Source organism: Penaeus chinensis, chromosome 1, assembly GCF_019202785.1.
Source record: "Penaeus chinensis breed Huanghai No. 1 chromosome 1, ASM1920278v2, whole genome shotgun sequence".
Lineage (NCBI taxonomy): Eukaryota > Metazoa > Arthropoda > Malacostraca > Decapoda > Penaeidae > Penaeus > Penaeus chinensis.
The window spans coordinates 32,475,500-32,496,277 of NC_061819.1; the positions used below are offsets into that span (position 1 = coordinate 32,475,500).

The following is a 20,778-nucleotide window of genomic DNA, read 5'->3' on the forward strand; positions in this document are numbered from 1 at the left end:
GCCCTAGTAAATCATTATTACGATGCTGCTGCTGCTGACAGCCTTACTGATAATAATAATTATAATAATTATTATCGTTGTCGGTATTTGTGTTGTTCTGTTGTTGTTGTCATCATTATTATTATGAGATTGCAGCGCGGGCTGTTTTGTAATATGTTTACTCTAAGATAAGTTGCATGGCTGTAATGAGAAAACTGTTGGCCAATTGCAATTCAAAATTTATATATTATATTTATTGAAAATTTCCTGCCACGTCAACATTTAAGGTCATTAGTGGCGTTCAAAGTACAGCAATAGCGTGAGGCTTGGGGACAAAGCCCCCAGGTAAGGAAGTGCTTTAGGACTTCAAAGGTCATATGGCACTATGGTAAAGTATAGTAGTGAAAGGGGTTAGGAATGAGTTACTGATTAGGGTAAAGTTACAGGTTGAACAGTACTAGAGAGTAGTATGGAAGTGAAAAGGGTTGAGAAGGGAGGTATACTATAAGGTAAAGGTTGTTAGAAGGGGAAGGAACTAAGGGAGTTGGGAGCATTATGATAATGTATTGTGGCAAAAACGGCAAAATTGAGTTAAGGCGAGGGCTGAGAACCAAGGTTGGGGTGATCCCCCTCTCCTAAGACTCCACGACAAAATGAGCAAGGGATTGTGGGGGAAATAGATGTAGTGGTCGTATTGCTGTCATTTATGCTATACGGTTGGTCTTATTTTATTTTCAGTTCATGATGTTTGCGACTTCGGTGACAAATTGCCAAAAATATTATTGGATTGAAAACAAGATAAGATGTAAAATGTAGTTGTTTCAGTTCACATCTTTCACATTTTTCAGGGCAGCTATATAAGCATCCCTAACTGCATTTTATATAATTTTGGCAAAAAAGCTAATTACTAAAGTTAATTATGCAGATGATCTGAAAGAACTGCAGATTGTTACTAGTAACTGGTACCCTGTTCGTGCTCACTGAGGGACAACAGCAACCTGACTAAAGGTGACTATATATGCAAGTTCATTATAAGCATGGCTATTCATTCAGGGTGTTTGGAGGCTCAGACTTAAGAAAATGATTAAGCATCATATAGGCAGTACAATTGAGTGTCTTAGAACAAGTGAATCAAGGTTATCAAAAGTAAAAGACACATGGCATATCAAATTTATTTTCTGTATAAAATTACATGACACAATACAAACCATTAATTTATAGCAACTCAGTATGCAAATAATGTTTAAATAATCCTATATATGCTACATTTTAAAAACAGTCCAGAAAAGTAAATAAAATCTCTTGGTGCATAATGACTCACAAGAATGACTAGAATAAGGGGCCATGTCCTTGAACATAGCCTCTGATTCCTTGTTTGTACCTCATGATGAGGAGACTTGAGGCTGAATATTCTTACAAGATATGCAAGAATACTAGCTTTACTTAGCCATACTTAAGGATGAACAAGGCATGTGTCAGTAAACTTCCTAAACCTATTAAAAACAAGGTAGTACTATTACTCCTATCCATAGACTATATATGAGCACTTTATATACAAATACTGTTTCTGAAAAATACACAAAGTCAGGTTTGTGAACCTAGTTATGGTATGAGCCACCAGCACATGCCTGGTATTCTGCTCCCAATTTACATGGTGTTTAGGTGTCCTGCAGGTGTCATGTACATAAACTCTAATGAGTACCATAAATGAGTCTGATATATGCTTCGGAAGCATTTCCATCATGTTGACATAAAAAAGTTCCTTTATGATGCATTTATTAACTCATGTGATAGTTATAATACCAGTTAAAGTCTGGCCAAGGAGCATGATTGTACTTTCTTTCTTTTATAAATATATACATAACTCACCATAAAATGCTTATCAACAATGCAAATGTGAGAAAAGAAAGGAAATAAATTGAAATACAGTATCTGGTCATTATAATTATTACAAACAATCATTATGCAAGAGAAAAAAGATGCATAACTAAAATCAGTAACAAAATGAGATGACAATTTATCAAAGTGGCAAAAGGTAATGGGAGTAAGTGGTAGAAAGAAATACATAATAAATAGAAGCAAAAGATGACAACAAAAATACATAATGAGGGGATACCTGTCACTTTGCCATAGACCTTTATAGTCAAATAAAAGAAAAGGAAAGTATGGGAATAAAGATAAGGATATGGAGAAAATGCTTTAGCCAAGGTTAAGAACTTCAAGGAGAAGAAATGAATGTACAAGTACAGAAGCTTCCAAAGAAACATACTGCTCTGCCAATCATAGCTTGCTGAATATTGGAGAAGATTGTTGCAGCTTTTGATAATAATAGTTGCTAGTATTTAGTTCATATCCATATTGAATAGTGGCATTCATTTCTGCCTTCACAGGATGATAAGAGCATTAATAATAATTCCAAAGTAATTACTAACAATCACAACACAACAATAATCTTTGGAGCAGTCTCACACTTTTTTTCTGATAATATAGTGATGAAATTATGTATTCATCCTCCAAGACACTTTAGCATTATAAAGTTTGATGTGATGTATTTACTATTACCCATAGCAGAGTAGTGAAACACCATAACACAGTAATAAGTGCCTACTCACTTCCCTTTGCAAAATAAAAATGGAAACCCTAAAACAGATATGAGTTATTCCGTCCCATATTCTATTTCTCTTAGGTCAACATAGTTCTGCAAATGACATGTAACTGTATACAATGTTCACCTAATATACATTACTTGCAACTGTGTTTACTTCTAAGAATTATATTAACATCAGTAATGAATTATACTATAACCAGTATGCTAGAGCATGTGCCTATGCCTCAAAGTCCTTCCCAGATAAGTCATGGAAGATCAGATAACCCTAAACACAGATTGGATGATCTACCATTAAGGCCTGAAATGATTAGCAACAAGTAGGGTGATCAAGCCTAATAATGTAGTCCATCTAGTGTATTGTGACCTTATATAATACTCTTGTCAGTACTGACAAGTCTTGCCAGTTGTGTGCAGTCATATGAAGCACTATGGTCTGTCTTAATGTTTTGTGACAGTTCAAAGGACCAAAATAAAAGAACAGATGTTTGGCATTTCTTCTCTATAACCACAAACACATGTGATTTGCCAATAGGAAACAACAATACAAATGATGTGCTGCCAAAGAGAACTGCTGGCAGAACACCATCTTAAATAGAGGAAGTGATTTTATTCTAAGTAAAAGTCTAAAGGGAGAAATTCACCTAATCAGCACAAGTCTGATGGTTTCATTCCCACCTACTAACATACAAGAAAATATCTTTGGACTGATCATTACATGCGCAGCCTTCGGCTACATCTTTGGCTTGCAAATGTTTACATTATTATGAAGTAACAAAGAGTTGAACAGAAACCCATATTTGAGTAAGAATGAGTTTTGTGAATTGCATAACTGAGAACACAAAATGGCTAAATATCTGTAGGACTGTCTATATCACCAAATAAAATAAAAATGATTATTCTATTCTGATTTCCACTGTACAAATATATACAAACTGACTACACACTTAATATTCTTTGATTTAATTCTTTCACTTTCTTTATTGGCAGCATATATCCCATCAATATATGAACAATATTTTCTGCCTTTTCATTCCTTACATTTTGTAGTTATGCCATAAAAGCCTAACAGTTACCAGAACGAACTTTCAAGCATATCTACCTATACTTTCAAAGCCACTAAACTCAAAAACGACTAGCCATTATGGCCTCCATACCAAGCACCTTCATGATGCTTCCAACTAATCTCTACTATATATTACACAATGGACTGGGATGTAATAGTAATATATGCATATTCATTCATATTTCGTTTTCTATTAACAAATATATACTTTTGAGGTGTATCTGATTGCTAGTATTATGTGTGGTAGAATATCCAAGTCATCTGTGCTATTTTACACAAATAATGGAACACAATAAAGTATTCTGAGTCAAACTCACAGTATCACCTCAGAATGTACTACAATTACTGTTAAAAAAAATATAACATTTATATAAATCATGCATTACTGCAGTGAAATATGTCTAAAGCTTAATTCGATCCTGCGATTGAGAGATCTCTGTCTCGTTTCGGCTTTCACTTCTTCTTTCCACCTCGGGGTTTGATGGACTCAGAGATGTGCCAGAGAGCCTCTTCGCTGTGATAGTCGTCGAAGTTGTTAAAGAAGGCAATGACTTTTTCATTCTTCTTGAAGGAATATTGGCTGAAAAAAGTTAAACAAGTTGGTGTGATTAAAGTTGCAAAAATGACTACTGACACATACTTAAAGTTATACTCTGTCTTTCATAGTGTATATTCCAACCACAATGTGTACTCACCATTTCTTGAATCTTTTCATATTATCAAGAATATTAAACTGTTGCCAGCGTTTAGAAAAGTTGACATTCCCATCTGACATCAATTCGTTGTTTCCAATATCCACAAATGTTAAGTCTTGAAGGATCAGTCCACTGTAAAATTAATTAATTAGTTTACATAAGTATAATTTTTTAAATATTATTTTTTCAATATCAAGCAGTGAAAAAGATGAAATCCACTTAAGTAATCTCTTCAACTTACATGTAAGGTATACAGGGAGGTGTAGAATCAGAGAGAGCCTGTCTATATGCCCTAAACGAGCATGAGGAGTCTATGAGGGCACAGTACTCCTTCAGGCCATCAGTAACATTTCGTTGCCACTCTAGTCTCCTAATGGGGGCAGAGTCCAATGCAGAGAGAAGAGCCAAGTAGGAGTTAAAATTGCTGATTTTACGAAGATGCTTCATTATTTTGATAAATTTCATGACATACTTTTCTCTGTCTTTTGCATCTTCTTGCTCAAGGATTCGAGAGCGAGCCCAGTAAGACATCTTATTAAAATGTTCAGTGAAGGTTGTTAAATTTGGAGATCTTTCCTCATTCTGCTCTCTCGCCCAGAGCAATACTTCTGGAATTTCCATATTGTGAAACAGTTCAGCATCCAATAAAGTCATCTGTTCAGCTATATCTTGTGACTTGAATTCTAATATAGTAGACTGTTTTGTCGTCACCTCCCGTGAGGCAATAATCAAACTTTCATTTGGAGCATAGTATCTCTTGCGTTTCTCTAGCTTCTCAACAATCTTTTTTCTTAGGGCTCTTGCCAAAAGCAGATCACCACAACAAAGGAGATAATATTCAAATTCAGTAAGAGTTTCAAGAAGCTCAATGTTCAAGTCAGTGATGGTGAGCTCATCCACAACACGAACAAGGAGAGAGAAGGCGTTTCTTGCTGCTTTTTGGCGGTCCACATCTGGGCTGTTTGTAAATTTATTGTAACGATACAACAACTTCGTCACAAGTTCACTGGGTGTTACAAAGGTGCGATATGTAGTCAAAAATGCTTCTTGATACAAGAAATCTGGAATAAAAAAAAGTAAATATAAATATAATGTGAGATGAACAATAATCTCTATCTTGTCATATCCTGTAAGTGTAAGAATGTGCAAGACATGATGAAAATATTTTGGACAAGTGTGTGTTTGTTAGGATATGAGAATATATACATGTCTGTCTGAGTTAAACAGCTAGTGAGAGTAATAGTGAGAGTGAAAGAGTAAGAGTGAAAGAGTAAGAGTGAAAGAGTAAGAGTGGGAGTAAGAGAGAGAGAGAGAGAGAGAGAGAGAGAGAGAGAGAGAGAGAGAGAGAGAGAGAGAGAGAGAGAGAGAGAGAGAGAGAGAGAGAGAGGGAGGGGGAGGGAGAGGGGGGAGGGGGAGGGGGGAGGGGGAGGGAGAGGGAGAGGGAGAGGGAGAGGGAGAGGGAGAGAGAGAGAGAGAGGGAGAGGGAGAGGGAGAGGGAGAGGGAGAGGGAGAGAGAGGGAGAGAGAGAGAAAGAGAGAGAGAGAGAGAGAGAGAGAGAGAGAGAGAGAGAGAGAGAGAGAGAGAGAGAGAGAGAGAGAGAGAGAGAGAGGGAGAGAGAGAGGTTAAAAGAGAGAGAGAGGTTGAGAGAGAGAGGGAGAGGGAGAGGAAGAGTTAGAGAGGGAGGGAGGGAGGGAGGGAGAGAGAGAGAGAGAGAGAGAGAGAGAGAGAGAGAGAGAGAGAGAGGGAGAGGGAGAGGGAGAGGGAGAGGGAGGGAGAGGGAGGGAGAGGGAGAGGGAGAGGAGAGGGAAAGGGAGAGGGAGAGGGAGGGAGAGAGGGAGGAGAAGAGGAGAGGGAGAGAGAAGAGAGAGGAGAGGAGAGAGGAGAGAGAGAGAGGAGAGAGAGAGAGAGGAGGTTGAGGGGGGAGAGGGTTGAAGAGAGATAGCGGCTTTTGCGCTCTCTCCTCTCTCGTACATCGCCTCTCGACTTATCTCTTTGGCATCCTCTCAAAAATTTTTCTCCCGCTCTTTCCTCTCAGTCTCTTTTTCTCCCCCCGCTCCCCTAATCTCTCCTCTCTCTCGCGCAAAGGGGTCCGCTCCTCCTAAAATTTCTCTCTCTCTCGCCTTAATTCCTCCGATCTCGCTGCTCTCTTAACTCTCGCGTCCTTAACCCCCTCTCTCTCTCTAAATCCTTTGCCTCCCTTAAACCACTCCTCTCTCCGTAATCCTCCCCTCTCTCTTAATCCCTCTCCCTCTCTTAAAAACCCCTCTCTCTCTCTAAACCCCTCCTCTCGCTCTAACCCCCCCTCTCTTTTTTTAATCCCCTCCTCTCGCTTAATCTCTCGCTCCTCTCTACGTAATCTCCCTCTCTCCCCTTAATCGCTCCCCTTCCCCCTCTCCCTCTTTCCTCCCTCTCTCTCTCTCTTCTCTCTCTCTCCCCCTCTCTCTCCTCTCTCTCTCTCGCTCTCTCCTCTTCTCTCTCTCTCCTCTCCTCTCTTTACCCCTCTCTCTCTTTTTAATCTCTCTCTCTTAATCTCTCTCTCTCCCTTTCGCTATCCCCTCTTTCGTTCGTCTTTGCTTTCTTCTCTCTCCTCTTCTCGTCTCTGGCTCTTCTCTTTCTGCTCTCTCTCTCTCTTCTCTCTCTCTCTCTCTCTCTCTTCCTTTTTTTCTCTCCGCTCTCTTCGCTCTCTCTCTCTCTCTCTCTCTCTCGCTCGCTGCTCGCTCTCTTAAAACTCCTCTTTTTCTTAATCCCCGCTCCCCTCTCTCTCTCACTCCTCTCCTCTTCTTTCCTTCTCTCCCCTCCCCCCTCTCGCTCTCCCTCTCTCTTAATTCTTTTCTCCCCTCCCCTCTTATCTCTCTCCTCTCGCTCTCTTTAATTTCCCCTCTGCCGCTTTTTCCTTCTCCCCCTTAATCCCTTTCCCCTCTCCTCTTGCGAATCTCTCCCCTCCTCTCTTCCCATCTCTCCTCTCTCTCTCCTCCGCTCTCTCCTGCTTCTCTCTCCTTATCCCTCTCTCTCCTTAATCCCGACGCTCCCTCTCTTAATCTCTCTTCTCCTCTCTCTCTAATCTCTCTCCTATCTCCCTCTTAATCTCTCTTCTTAAGCTCTCTCTCTTTAAACTCTCTCTCCTCTCTCTTAATCTCTCTCTCTCTCTTCTCTCTTAATCCTCTCCCCTCTCTCTCTTTAATCGCTCTCTTTGCTTCGGTTTTTCTGCGCCTCTCTCCCTTTCTTTTCTTCCCGCTTAATCTCGCTCTCCGCTCGCTGAAAGCTCCTCGCTCGCTCTCTTTAATCTCTAATCTTTTCTCTCCTTAACCCCGTCTCTCCCTTTAATCTCTCTCTCCTCGCTTAAGCTCCTCTCTCTCTCTTAATCGCTCTCTCTCTCTCTCTTAATCCCCTTCTCTCTCTCTCTCTCTCTCTCTCTCTCTCTCTCTTAATCCCTCTCTCCCTTCCTCTGGAATCTCCTCTCTCTCTCTCCTTAATCCCTCGCCTCTTAATCCCCGCTCTCTCCCCTTAATCCCCTCTCCTCCCCTTAATCTCTCTCTCTCTTCTGAATCTCTCTCTCTCTCTCTTAATCTTCCTCTCTCTCTTCTCTCTGCTCTATCTTAATCTCTCTCTCTCTCTCTCTCTCTTCTCGTCTCCGCTCTCTCGCTCTGCTCCTCTCGCTTGTAATCTCCTCGCTCTCTCTCTCTCGCTCTCTCTCGATCCCTCTCGCTCTTCTCTCTCTCTCTCCTCCTCGTCTCCCGACCCTCTCTCCTCTCGCTCTCTCTTTAACCCCTCTATACGCTCGCTCCGGCGTTAATCTCTCTCGCGCTCCCTCTCTCTCGCTCTCTCGCTCTCTCTCTGCTCCCTCTCCTCTCTCGCTCGCACGCTCGCGCTCTTTCTCCTCGCGGAACCCTCCTCTCTCGAATCTCGAGCTCGCTTATCTCGCTCTCGGAATCTCGCCTCTCTCTATGTCCCCTTCTCTCTCTCGATCTCTATCTCTCTATCCTCTTTCTCTCTATCTCTGCTCTTTTCTTTCTTTCTTCTAGTTTCTTTCGTTGCTCTTCTCTCTCTCTCTCTCTCTCTCTCTCTCTCTCTTTCGCGGATCTCACTCTTTCTTCTTCTCGGTCTCTCTCTCGGTCTCTTTTATCCTTCTCTTTCGCTCTCTCTCTCTCGCTGAAGCCTCTCTCTCTCTCTGCTTTAATCTCCTATCAGCTCTCTCCTCTTAATCGTCGCTCGCTCTATAAATCTCTCTCTCTCTCTCTAATCTCTCTCTCTCTCTCCTTTTCTCCTCTCCCGCGCTCGCTTTGCCCTCTCTCTCTCTCTTAATCCCTCGCTCTCTCTCTAAATCTCTTCTCTCTCTTAATCTCTCTATCTCTCGTCTCTCTCTCTCTCTCTATATCGCATCTCTCTCTCTTAATCTCTCTGCTCGCTCTCCGAATCGCCCCCTCTCTCTCTCTTAATCGCCCTTCTCCCCTCTCTCGCTCTCTCTCTCCTCTCTCTCTCCTCTCTCTCCTCTCTCTCTCCTTACATCTCTCTCGCTTAAATCGCGCTCTAATCTCGCTCTCTCTCTCTCTTAATCTCTCTCTTAATCTTGTTCTCTCTCCTCTCTCTCTTAATCTCTCTCTCTCTTACTCTCTTCTTCTCTCGCCGCTCTCTCGCGCTCGCTCACTCTCTCTTCTAGCTCGCTCTTAATCTCTCTCTCTCTTTCTTCTCTCTCTCTAATCTGCGCTCTCTCTACTCTTCCCTTAATCTCGCCTCTTTAATCTCGCTCTCTTCTTCTTAATCTCTTCTCTCTCTCTTAATCTCTCTCTCTCTCTCTTCTTCTCCTTAACTTCTCTCTCTCTCTCTCTTCTTAATCTCCTCTCTCTCCGAGGCTTAATCGCCTCTGTTAATCTCTCTCTCTCTCGCTTTCCTTAAGCCTCTTTACTCCTCTCTCTCTCTTAATCCTTCGACTTTATCTTCCACTCCGCTCTCTCTCCTTCTTAATCTCCTCTCTCTACCCTCGCCACTCTACGTATGCATCTCTCTCTCTCCTTAATCTCTCTCTTCCTCTCTCTAATCTTCTCGCTCTCCTTCCTACTCTCTGCTCTTAATTCGCGCTCTCTCTTCTGTCTTATCGTTCTCTCGCTTCTCTCTCTTAAATCTTCTCTGCTCTTCTCTCTCTGAATCTCTCCTCTTCTTTAATCTTCCTCTCCTCGCTCTCTCGCTCTCTCTCTCTGTCTCGCTCTCTCGTCTATCTCTCTTTCTCCTCTCTCCTCTCTCTTTTCCTCGAATGCCTCTCGTTCGAGTTTTAATCTCTCTATTCTTCTCTCGTTCTTAAATAATCTCTGCTCTCTCTCTCCTCTTTTTTTCTTTTCTAGTCGCTTCTTAATCGCATCTCTCTTCTTAATCGCTCCCTTAATCGCTCTCCGCTCTCTCGTTCTTTATCTCCCTACTCTCTATCTCTCCCTTAATCTCTCTCGCTCTTCGGATTCTCTCTCTTAATCTCTCTCTAAATCCCTCTTTCTCTCGCTCCTCTTAAGCCTCTCTCTTCTCTTCTCTCTAACGTCTAATCTCTCTCTCGCTCTCTTAATCTCTCCTACTCTCTCTCTTTAAACTCCTCTTAATCCTCTTATCTCTCACGTCTGAATCTTGCTCTCTCTCTGCTCTCTCTCTCGCTTGAATCGCTCCGTCTCTCCTTAATCATCTCTCTCTCTCTCTTGGTAATCTCTCCTCGTCTCATCTCTCTTAGATCTCTCTCACCTCTCGCTCTCTCTCTCTCTCTCTCTTAATCTTCTCTCTTTCTCCTTTACTTTCTCTCTATCACGCCTCTTCTGTAAGCTCGCGCGCTCGGTCTTGAAGTAGTCTCTACTCTCTTAATATTTCTCTTAATCTTCCTCTCACTTTAAGCTCACTCTACGTTAATATTCTCTTAAAACTCTCTTCTTATTCTCTCTCTACTTAATCTCCTCTCTCTCTCTCTCCCTCGCTCTCTCTCGCCACTCTCTCGCTCGCTCGCGCTCTAATCGTCCCTCTCTCTGTAAATCTCGCTTCTCTCTCTCGTCTTTACAATCTTTCGCTCTCGCTCTCTCTTAATCTATCGCTCGCCTCGCTCCAGTAACTCTTCTCCTCTTTCTATCTCTCGCTCTCTGAAACTCTCTCTCGCTCTCTCCTCGCCTCGCGGTCTCTCCTTAAGCTCTCTCTCGCTCTCTACGTAATCTCTCTCGCTCTCTCTCTTGATTCTTCTCTCTCTCTCTATCGTAAGATCTCGCCTCGCTCTCGTCTCTTCAATCTCTCTACCTCTCTCTCTGTATTCTACTCTCTTATTCTCTTCTCTTCTCTCCGTAATAGCCTCTCCTCTCTTATTCTCTCTCTCTTAATCGCTCTCTCTCTTTCTCTTAACTCGCTCTCTCTCTCTCTTCTTAAACGCCTACGCGCTCTCTCTCTCTTCCAAATCTCTCTCTCTTCTTCTTGAAGTCTCTCGCCTCCTCATTCCTGAATCTCTCTCGTCTCTCTCCTCCTCTTAAATAGCTCTCTATCTCCACTCTCGCCTGCGCTCTCTCTCACTTAATCTCTCCTCTCTCTCGCCGCTCTCTCTCTCTGCTCGTCTCTCCTCACTCCTCTCTCTCTCTGCGCTGCCTCTCTCCTCTCTCGCTCTCTCTCCGTCGTCGGGCTCCGCGCTCGCGGTCTCTCGTGCTCTCGGTCTCTAGTTCATCTGTCTCTCTTTCCCCTCTCCTCTCTCTGCTTCTCTTTCTCTCTTTCCCCCTTTCTCTTGCCGCTGGCTCCTGGCCGTCAGATATATAGATTTGATATATAGAGTAGATTGTGTTTTAGTATAGTAGAGAGAGTTTGTGTAGTTATTGATGAGAGTTATGGATAATGAGTTATAGATTATACTCACCAAATCCAGCAATCCCGCAAGTCCACCCCCCCTACACGTAGACAAGTCTAAGTTAGCAATATCCCTACAGAACTTCCCCCCATTCCCCCCCCCAGGAAGAGAACCAATGCTGGGACACTGGAAAGAAAACGTGAAAGCAGACACTTTCGCCGTCGCACTTAAAATTCATCTCGGTACTTCTCCTACGTTCTCATGTCAAACCTTGACTTTTCACAAACACAGACTAAAAGTAATGTAGGTCTACTGCTCTTTTTGCAATCATCAACAACTGTAACTACTCTTTATCAGAAATACATGTTTCTCTTTACACTTCTTTTTCTCTGCCTTACTAAATTTAGTGATGGCAGACACAAAAGATTTCAGAAATATTGTACATAAGAGGAAAGGACGTAGCACATGCACCTGACCGGAACACAATAACCTTACCATCCTTTTCTTCATCCTCTGTTAACCATGAAAAGAAAATCATTATACTAATATAGCCCAATTGTATACATGTCAACTTACAATTTGGTTTTCTGTTATGAAATTTAAACAGAAGCAAGCTATAAGGACTGGAAATCCTTACACATAAAGCAAAAATTAAAAGCACAGTATAGTAACTTGTGAAAGAGAAAAAATTCCATTTAAATTAATAATTTCAATGTCTCCAAATAAATGTCAGTAACTGGAAGCAAAAACTAATTTATGAAATGAAAGAAAAAAAAGTTACTATTACTAGTAAAATCATCACTTCCATCATTTACTTGTCAGTTATTTGAATATAAAACATTCAGATTAAAACACTTAAAAGAACAACTCAATACAAAAGGTAAGCAATAAATATAAATACTTGCTTTAGAAATGTGCTTGATAAGGGTAAAACACCTGAAAGTAATTTTGCCATTCCATTCACAACATTAAGAACAGGATTACACACCAAATATACTAAATAAGCCATAATATCAGCATTATAACCAAAATATAAAACTATTTTCTTCCTTGTTACCCATTTACTCACACACAGTCTTGATACTAAAAACTGCTAAAAAAATATAAAAATATTTGCAACCTCGATAACATCTACAAAGATCATATACTGTTTTTAAACATCAACACGACTTCAGGTTATCTGGACTCAAAAGTTTTCAAGCAAACATTCTGTAATGTCTCACTGAAATCCTCTATTTCAGAAAGCAATGCTGTAATATCAGATCCATAAAGTAAATTCTTATTTGAAAACATATGGTCCATCCAACACTCATACAATAATCTCCCCTACTTCTTCAGAACACTTGAATGCACAAAAATAATGTTACTAGAACTATAAACTCAAAAATAAGTATTTATTTGTTTTCCCCCACATCTAAGTATAAAAAAGTACTACAAAAATACTTTTTAAAAACTTCCACCTCACCATTCTTGTTAGCCTTAGATGCATGGACCACGAGTGCATCCACAGGACCTCCTCTGATGTCAGGGCCCTCATCCCCTTCCTTCTTCAGGACCAGATACTCCTGCACATCAAGATAGTCAAGCAAGCATTCTTCCTCCTCTTCTTCCTCCTCTTCCTTCTCTGGTGCTTTCTTTTCTATGTGCAAACACTGGTCTTGGACAATCACCTCCTCAGGTTCATCTCTCTCCTCCTCATGCTTGCGACCATTGTCCATCCTAGAAGAGACGAACAGTAATCAGTTTTATATGAAGACAAATCTATTCCCATCTGTTCTTACTTTACTTATTTCAAATTTGTTTCTATCCTTCTATCCATTTTCAGAAGATGATCAATTTAATTTCAAGTAATTCTTAGTAATTCTTTAAAATAATGGAACAGTAACTCTATAGTGCTCACCATCACTGAATTCAATTTTGAATAGTGTTAAATAATCTTATAGGTCTAATAACGTGTTAACAATCACTAATGTCACAGAAGAGGACCTTTATGTGGTGCCTTCCCACCAAGAAAATCAAGAACTTACGGTTCATAAGCTTTCTCTTCTGGCTCAGGTCCCATGATGGGTACAACTCTCATGGCCGGTGGCAAGGACTGGCGAGAGGCACTGGCAATGGCCCTCTGCTTCTGCTTAGGGGGCAGCGCTGGTGGAGGCTGGAGTGATATGTGCTCCATGCTGCTGTAAGTAATCACACAGAATGTTTTTAGATTTGATTATGAACAATATATTCTTAACCCAATGCTGCCTGGAAAACATGGTGTTCACTGTACTATTTTTGTAAAATGTATCTATGGCTCCACATGTGTTCTGCTACTAAGGAGTCAATTACTTGTCTATTTGCTCTCAACTGATTTTCACCTTCCTTGAGTTTACAGGAAAAATTATTTTTTCTAATAATATTAATATTTATACTGATATTATCATTGTCCCTATAATCATTAGTGTTATTAACAATACTATTAACAATACTAACCACAATATTAAATCAAATAAAATATTTCCCAAAATCAAGGAAAAGGGTAAACAGGTGAGATAGGTCGGACTAGTGATTGACTCACTGGTGACTAAGCACTTGTGGAGCCACTTATGTGTAAATACAATCAATAAATTAAATTCCCTGTGGGCATGGCATGTCCATGCATGCCGATCCTAGGTTAAGATGAACCAATTTTTTTCTATTATTCTACATTCCTTTTTTCATAAACAAATTTCACCCCACCTTACAAACCTTAAAATACAAAGGCACAATTTTTTAATAACATTCTCAAACTGGATTAATAATTTTACAATATAACTTTACTTACAGTGTAATTTTACTAATTAACATCATTCAGGAAATTAAATCACAAATGAACAAAATCAAAACTATAGCTATACAGATTTTGTACAATATTCTGATACTCTATGACATGAAAATCAAAAGAAAAACTAAATGAAAAGGCAACAAAACAAACAAGAATATGTGCAAAAGTAAATTCAAGAATAAGAAGAAATACAGGCCAAAAGGATGTTTTTCATTGAAAAGAAACAGAATTAACACCCACACATTCTTGCAAGTAGATGTAATACATCATAGCCAGAACTGTAGTATAAACTATTTGTGTGTCTCACCCTTTCATCATGCTGGAGAATGAATGTGACGCATGGTAAAGCTCATGTTCACTCTCATGAGCATGCCAATCTGCATGGAGGTGTATCTGGTGCACTGAATTCCTTAACAGGTCACTTTCATTCGGCTCAGACACTTGGCCAAAGAGCTTCATGTAGTCCATAACTAGAATAAAGGTAAGCATCACAGTCTTGCAGTATTGTTCTTTGACATAAACTTACTGGTTATGAATTTATTTGGGACTAAACTCCTAGAGATTGAATAAACTTTGATGCATAACAATCCTCATGCTATGGCAAAAAGACAATGAGTGATCATTTTGTACCAAGAGGAATACATACCATATTTCTTCTTCACAGGCAGTGGTGGTGGGTTGTCATCACCAAGGCATGAACTACCAAGCTGGGACTGGAACACCGTGGTATGCCGCCGTAGCTGCACAACACTGCTGCTCCCCTGACTGCTGGCATTACTACTGTTGCTTAACATGCTTGTAGTGCTACTCATATAACCACTGTTGACACTGCTGGTGCTACTACTACTGCTGCCACCCAGCTGCAGATTGCCAATCTTGGGAGGAAGCTTGGGACTAGGGTCATCCTTCTGACAAGCAGACAAGAAAGTATAAATGAAGTTACCAAAATATAAATAAATAGAAACAATTATCACCAACTGCGTTCTTTTATAAACTGGAATGGAGAAAACACATAATAAGTTAAATATCATCTTTCTTACCTTATATCTAATGTCATGTGAGTCTACAGTATCAGTATCAGGAAAGTCACAATTAACGTTATCATATGTGGAGGTTGTGCGCATCTCGGCTGATCGTCGACCTTGCTGTATGCGCTGTTTCACTGGCAATGCAGGAGGTACTTGAATGGACATGGTGTTGTTCTCTATCTTTTCTCCCTGTAAAAAGATTTGCATAAAGTGAACAAAACTTCAAATATATGGATTTTATGAAAAAAAACATTCACCCCACAAAATGATCATGCAAATAATAAAATTAAATATATATCATAAGTTCCACAAGTTCCAAACAGCCAACCAAAAATAGTTGAGAACCTTTGCATCACTTAGATATATTATCAATTAGATATATTATCAGCAGAAATGATGATGGAAACATCAAACAAATTTTGTGTGTGTGTGTTGTGTTCAGGCAAGAACAAAAATATGTTATACAAAAAGGATTATCACAGTTACCATTTAACACAAAACCTAATACTAAGAAATCTTAATGTCCATGACACCTAGAAAACATGCATTTAATTGTTTAAACCAATTATAGACCTATTACCCAGTTACTAGTAGGCCTAAGAACAGATAAGGCACAATAGATCTATTAACCTCATTCACCTGGAGACCCACCTCACTGCCACTGGAGGAGGTTGAAGCAGATGAAGCTGAGGATGATGTGGATGAACGGGTAGTGGTAAAGTGCTGGTAGGATACTACACGCTTGGTGCCGCAGCTCACCTTACTGCTAACCTGTTGAATTTAGCCATGCAAGTCAGAAAAAGCAGGGTGCAGTGGGTGGGGTCTGACGTCTGGACCAGAGTGACAATCACACTTCAAGTGGAACATTCCAATAAAAAGTAGCAGCAAAGATAAAATGCACAACATTGTCCAACATTCATCTTGTAAAGAACTTCTACATTACATAGCAATACAGAACTTTTAAGGAAAAATACTATGAATATAAGTTTCAAACATTACACTTATCACATCACAATAATTACAAAACTATTTTTAAAAGTATAAAATTCACTAACCCACTGGCACTGGGTACTTGCACTGCCCACTGTAGTTTTGTTTTATTAATTTTGTTTTTGCTTCACAAGTGCTCAGTCACCAAGGAGTCACCTGTTCTTATCTTTTTACTCACTTTTTTTTTTTTTTTTTTTTTTTTTGATATCATGATCATCATGCTCATCATAATCATCATGATCATCATCATGATCATCATGATCATCATGATCATCATCATGATCATGATCATCATCCTCATCATCATCATCATTACCATCACCACAATCATTTCATTATCATTACTATTATTATTATCATCAATATCATCATGATTATCATAATCTTTATCATTATAATTATCATTTTCATGATTATCATTATCACAATTATTATCATTATCAAAAGTATTATCATTATCACAATTATTATCATTATCATGACTATTATCATTATCAAAATCATTATTATTACCATGATTATTATTATTATCATCTTCATTATTATCAACCTTGTTTTCATTTTCATTATTACTATCATCATCACCATCATTATCATCATCATCATCATCATCATCATCATCATCATCATCATCATCATCATCATCATCATCATCATCATCATCATCATCATCATATTCATCATTATTATCCTCATCACTTTGTTAACAATAATAATAACGAGAATAATAAAAAAAAAATATCCAAAAGCTTAAGAAAAGTGGTAAAAATGCGACCACAGGCCAAGTATTCAACTCCTGGTGACTCAGAACTCCTGGAGTCACCGATGTGAATAAAAATGAATAAAACAAAACAACAAAATCACTGCATGTATACGTACACTCTTTGAGTCAGTGGGTTAAAACTAAAAATAATCTTTTTCTTACTAATTGGTCTATCAATTTACTCATACAAAAACTGAATACAACAATAGTAAACAAAGATTGGTACACAAGTTAAAAATGGCCTAAGGCAAAATTTGCTTTCTGATACTTAAGTGTGAAAATCATAATACACTTAGTTCATCACCTGACAGGTATTCATGGCAGTACATAAACTGATATCAAAATGTAATATCTACAAGTTCCACTATCATGAATTACAATAATCACTGTGATTCAGTATATTAATCAAAATATTCTTCTCGTCATTTCCCATCTTTACAACTAGGTCAGCTTCCACCACTTCCAAAGAATATTACACTTATTTTCCAACTGAAAGTGAATTGGCAGAAAAAAACACTGATAGTGTGATAATGTAAAGATAAGTTTCCACAAATAATACCTAAATCTCAACAGTATATTTTCTTTGTTTCCAGGAATATTGAACATACAATAAAAATAATAATATACTCAACTAGTTTAATACCTGTATCATTAATATAAGACATTTTTGTATTTTAGCTTCTTTTAGTTAGACATCTTATTAAACATTTGTATGCTGCTAATATTAATAACATTGCTAAATGATTTAGAAATTAATAATGTCAGCATATATGGTCTTATTAGGAATATAGAGTAATGATCATGAAAAATGCAATAAAGATGTAAAGTATTTATGAAGGTAATCCCATCAATTGTGATTACTAAAAGTAACAGAGATCAAACCACTAGAACTGTTGAAGTTCATAGAGAAAGAGTAATCTATAGATGATAAAATCTATATCATAAAGCATGTCATGCTTAATCACTTTATACCTTTACACTGCATGCACCATCAAGATCAGGCTAAAGTGTTTATGATGTAATTCAATCTTACCTGAGATGAGGAGGAGAAGAAGGTCTCTGTGCGAGACTCCACCACTGACTGACTCTCACTGGTGCTCTTGGACATATGACTTAGGAAGGGTTGGTTGGTAGAGCTGTAACAAAATTAAGCTATAGATATTTCCCTACAAAAACTTTCAAGTATTGCAATACTACTCTATCAATCAACTAGTATCAATTCTTCAATAAACTGTTTAAGAATCCAGTGGTGACTCTAGATAGATTTCAACCCAATTTATGTACATACACCCACTTAAAACAAGTACCTGTTAATGAGAGTGTTTGATGAGAGGCTGTTCACTGAGGAAAGAGAAGGGAAGCCAGAGTCCGTGAAACACATACTGGCAGTGTCAAAGTCTGATAAACAGTGGCCAAGCCTAGGTTCTATACCAATCTTCTGCAGGGCTCTTTCAAAATCAAGATCAAATCGATCATTAAGAATAGACCCACAGGGATTAAGCCTTGTCTGGCATTTAACAGACTCTTCATGAGACTGGTTCATGGAGTCAAGACTGGATGCAGGGGATACTTGGTCTGAGGAATGAGCAGTATGAGATTCCCTGTCCAGTGAACTACAGCCATGAGGTTGCCACTCTGAGGAACTTTCCCTTGGGCTGCGGTTTAATGGTGAGCTGTGCCCAAGGGGTGAGTTTTGGTACATGGGGTTGCCTACACCATTCTCTGGGGAACTTCTCTTACAGTGATTCTTCTTCTTTGGAGGTAGTGGGGGTGCAATATCATTCCGCCTGTTCAGAAAGACAAGGATGATCAAAATATTATCATCAAAAATGCCTAGAATTAGTCTTATAAAACAATCATCTTGAGAAAGAATAAAGCAGGGAACTTACCCAGAGAAAAGGGGTTTAGAAAAATTAAGGTATGGAACTCACCCAGTTGGAAGAGGTGGCTTAGGAGGTGGTGTTTCCACAGTGGTATTAAGTATTGAGTCAGAACTCAGTGAGTGGCTAAGCTTAGTGCTACTGTCTCGTGGAGAAAGGAAACTTCTATTCTTTTCCACAGGTGAATCAGCTGTAATCTCAGGCAGTGAATTTCGATGATTTGACACAGTATCTGAATTTCTGCAAAAGGAATGAGCTCATCATTTAGCAGGCCTCAATTTGAAACTGTGTTTGAATTATTGTACTGCAAATAATAATAGAGTGCATGTGTCTACATATATGACTGTTACATACATTTATGGTCAGTATAAAATAATACATAAAAATAGTTTACCTGTAATAAGGAGTTGATATTTCTGAGTTTATCGAATTATTATTAACATTAGTGGACGGAGTGCTATCCATTATGCTTGAATCTGATATATTCAAGTTTTCCTTATCAGCAGCAAGATCAACGAAAGCCTGAGAAATAGAACAAAAGGAATTCATTAAAAATAAATTTTAAAAATTACTGTCATCTGATCAGCTCTGTTACACACACCTATAGTATACATCATATAGTAATAGAGAACCTACCTGGACGGCATCCCTAACTGACTGAACAACCTGTTGGACGGTCTGAGTATTGTGAGCCTCATCCCCACGAAGTAATAACTGGTCACTCCACCGCACCAATTCTGCCACACTGTGGTGTACGCGGGCTATGACTGAAGACACCGCAGAGCTGTATGGAACACCACCAGGGAAAGTTATTTGGAAATCCTGCCTTATACTGAACTCTTTGCTAATATGTAGGATATGAAGCACAATGAGATGACTTAAGGAGACAGGAAAAGAGGAGAAAGACTGAATTTAAATGAAAATAAAGAGGGGGAAAATGAGAAAAGAGAAAGAGAGACAAAGGGGAGAGGAGAGGGAAAAAGAGGGAGAATTGAGGGAGAGGTGAAAAAGAGTGGGATGAGAGATGGGGAGAGGGAGTAGGGACAGTGTGAGGGGTGAGAGAAGAGAAGGTGGAGAGAAGAGAGACTCATAAAACAGACAAGAGAAGATAAAAAGGAGAGAAATGAGAAAGAGGAAATAGAGAAAAGAAAGAGCAGAATGAAGGAGGAGATGAGATGAGAGGAGAGGAGAGGAGAGGAGAGGAGAGGAGAGGAGAGGAGAGGAGAGGAGAGGAGAGGAGAGGAGAGGAGAGGAGAGGAGAGGAGAGGGGAGGGGAGGGGAGGGGAGGGGAGGGGAGGGGAGGGGAGGGGAGAGGAGAGGAGAGGAGAGGAGAGGAGAGGAGAGGAGAGGAGAGGAGAGAGAAGAGAGAAGAGAGATCAGAAAGGAGAGACTAAATGAGAGGAGAGGAGAATAGAGAAGAGAAGAGAGGAGAGGAGAGGAGAGGAGAGGAGAGGAGAGGAGAGGAGAGGAGAGGGAAGAGAGGAGAGGAGAGGAGAGGAGAGGAGAGGAGAGGAGAGGAGAGGAGAGGAGAGGAGAGGAGAGGAGAGGAGAGGAGAGGAGAGGAGAGGAGAGGAGAGGAGAGAGAGAAGAGAAGAGAAGAGAAGAGAAGAGAAGAGAAGAGAAGTGAAGAGAGGGGAGAGGGGAGAGGGGAGAGGGGAGAGGGGAGAGGGGAGAGGGGAGAGGGGAGAGGGGAGAGGGGAGAGGGGAGAGGAGAAAAGAGAGAAGGGAAGAGAAAAGAGGAGAGGGAAGGACAAGAGAGGAAAGGAGAGGAAAAGAGAAGAGAAGACAGAAAAAGAGAGGAAAGGAGAGACGAGGTGAGGGGGAGGAGAGGGGAGAGACCCTATGGAAGGCGATAAGTGAAGAAGAAAGGTTAATAGGAAAAGGCTCTGCAAAGGTTAATAGCACTGACCTGTTCTGATTAGAGAAGCAGGGCTTGAGGGCGAGGTTGAGAGCGAGAACCATCTCGAGCACGACTGTGGCTGAGCCGGGCAACATGTCCATCATGCTCTTCTCCACCACATCCCTGTAAAAAGCCAGCGCCCGCCACACATGCTCCACCTTGCTCTCCAGGCTTTCGCTGCTGTGACTTGGCTCCACCTTCACGATCTTACCTGTGGCGGAATTGGAGGCTTGAGATTCTGATATACGAGTCTCTTCATAATGCCTCGTATCTTAAGTG

At 40.0% G+C, this 20,778-nt stretch overlaps 2 protein-coding genes across 8 annotated transcripts in view; one reads left to right on the forward strand and one right to left on the reverse strand.

The window, feature by feature from the left end:
• The window catches only part of LOC125044251, a 7,159-nt gene extending 5,249 nt beyond the window's left edge, over window positions 1–1,910 (forward strand). For both annotated transcript variants that reach the window (XM_047640851.1, XM_047640925.1), the window contains exon 5: window positions 1–1,910. This exon is cut by the window's left edge and continues 798 nt beyond it. The gene's annotated coding sequence lies outside the window, so the exon portion shown is untranslated.
• On the reverse strand, window positions 1,138–20,710 carry LOC125043914 (rap guanine nucleotide exchange factor 1-like; the record flags this gene model as incomplete). Of its 6 annotated transcripts, none has more annotated exon segments than XM_047640555.1 (15): window positions 1,138–4,230; window positions 4,346–4,477; window positions 4,587–5,406; window positions 12,598–12,851; window positions 13,160–13,312; window positions 14,246–14,408; window positions 14,585–14,846; window positions 14,979–15,155; window positions 15,618–15,737; window positions 17,753–17,855; window positions 18,027–18,506; window positions 18,651–18,839; window positions 18,994–19,121; window positions 19,236–19,383; window positions 20,509–20,710. In XM_047640555.1, coding segments are annotated over 15 exon segments (3,458 nt in total), but the record flags the coding sequence as incomplete, so codon positions are not given.
• Between the last annotated feature and the right edge of the window lie 68 nt (window positions 20,711–20,778).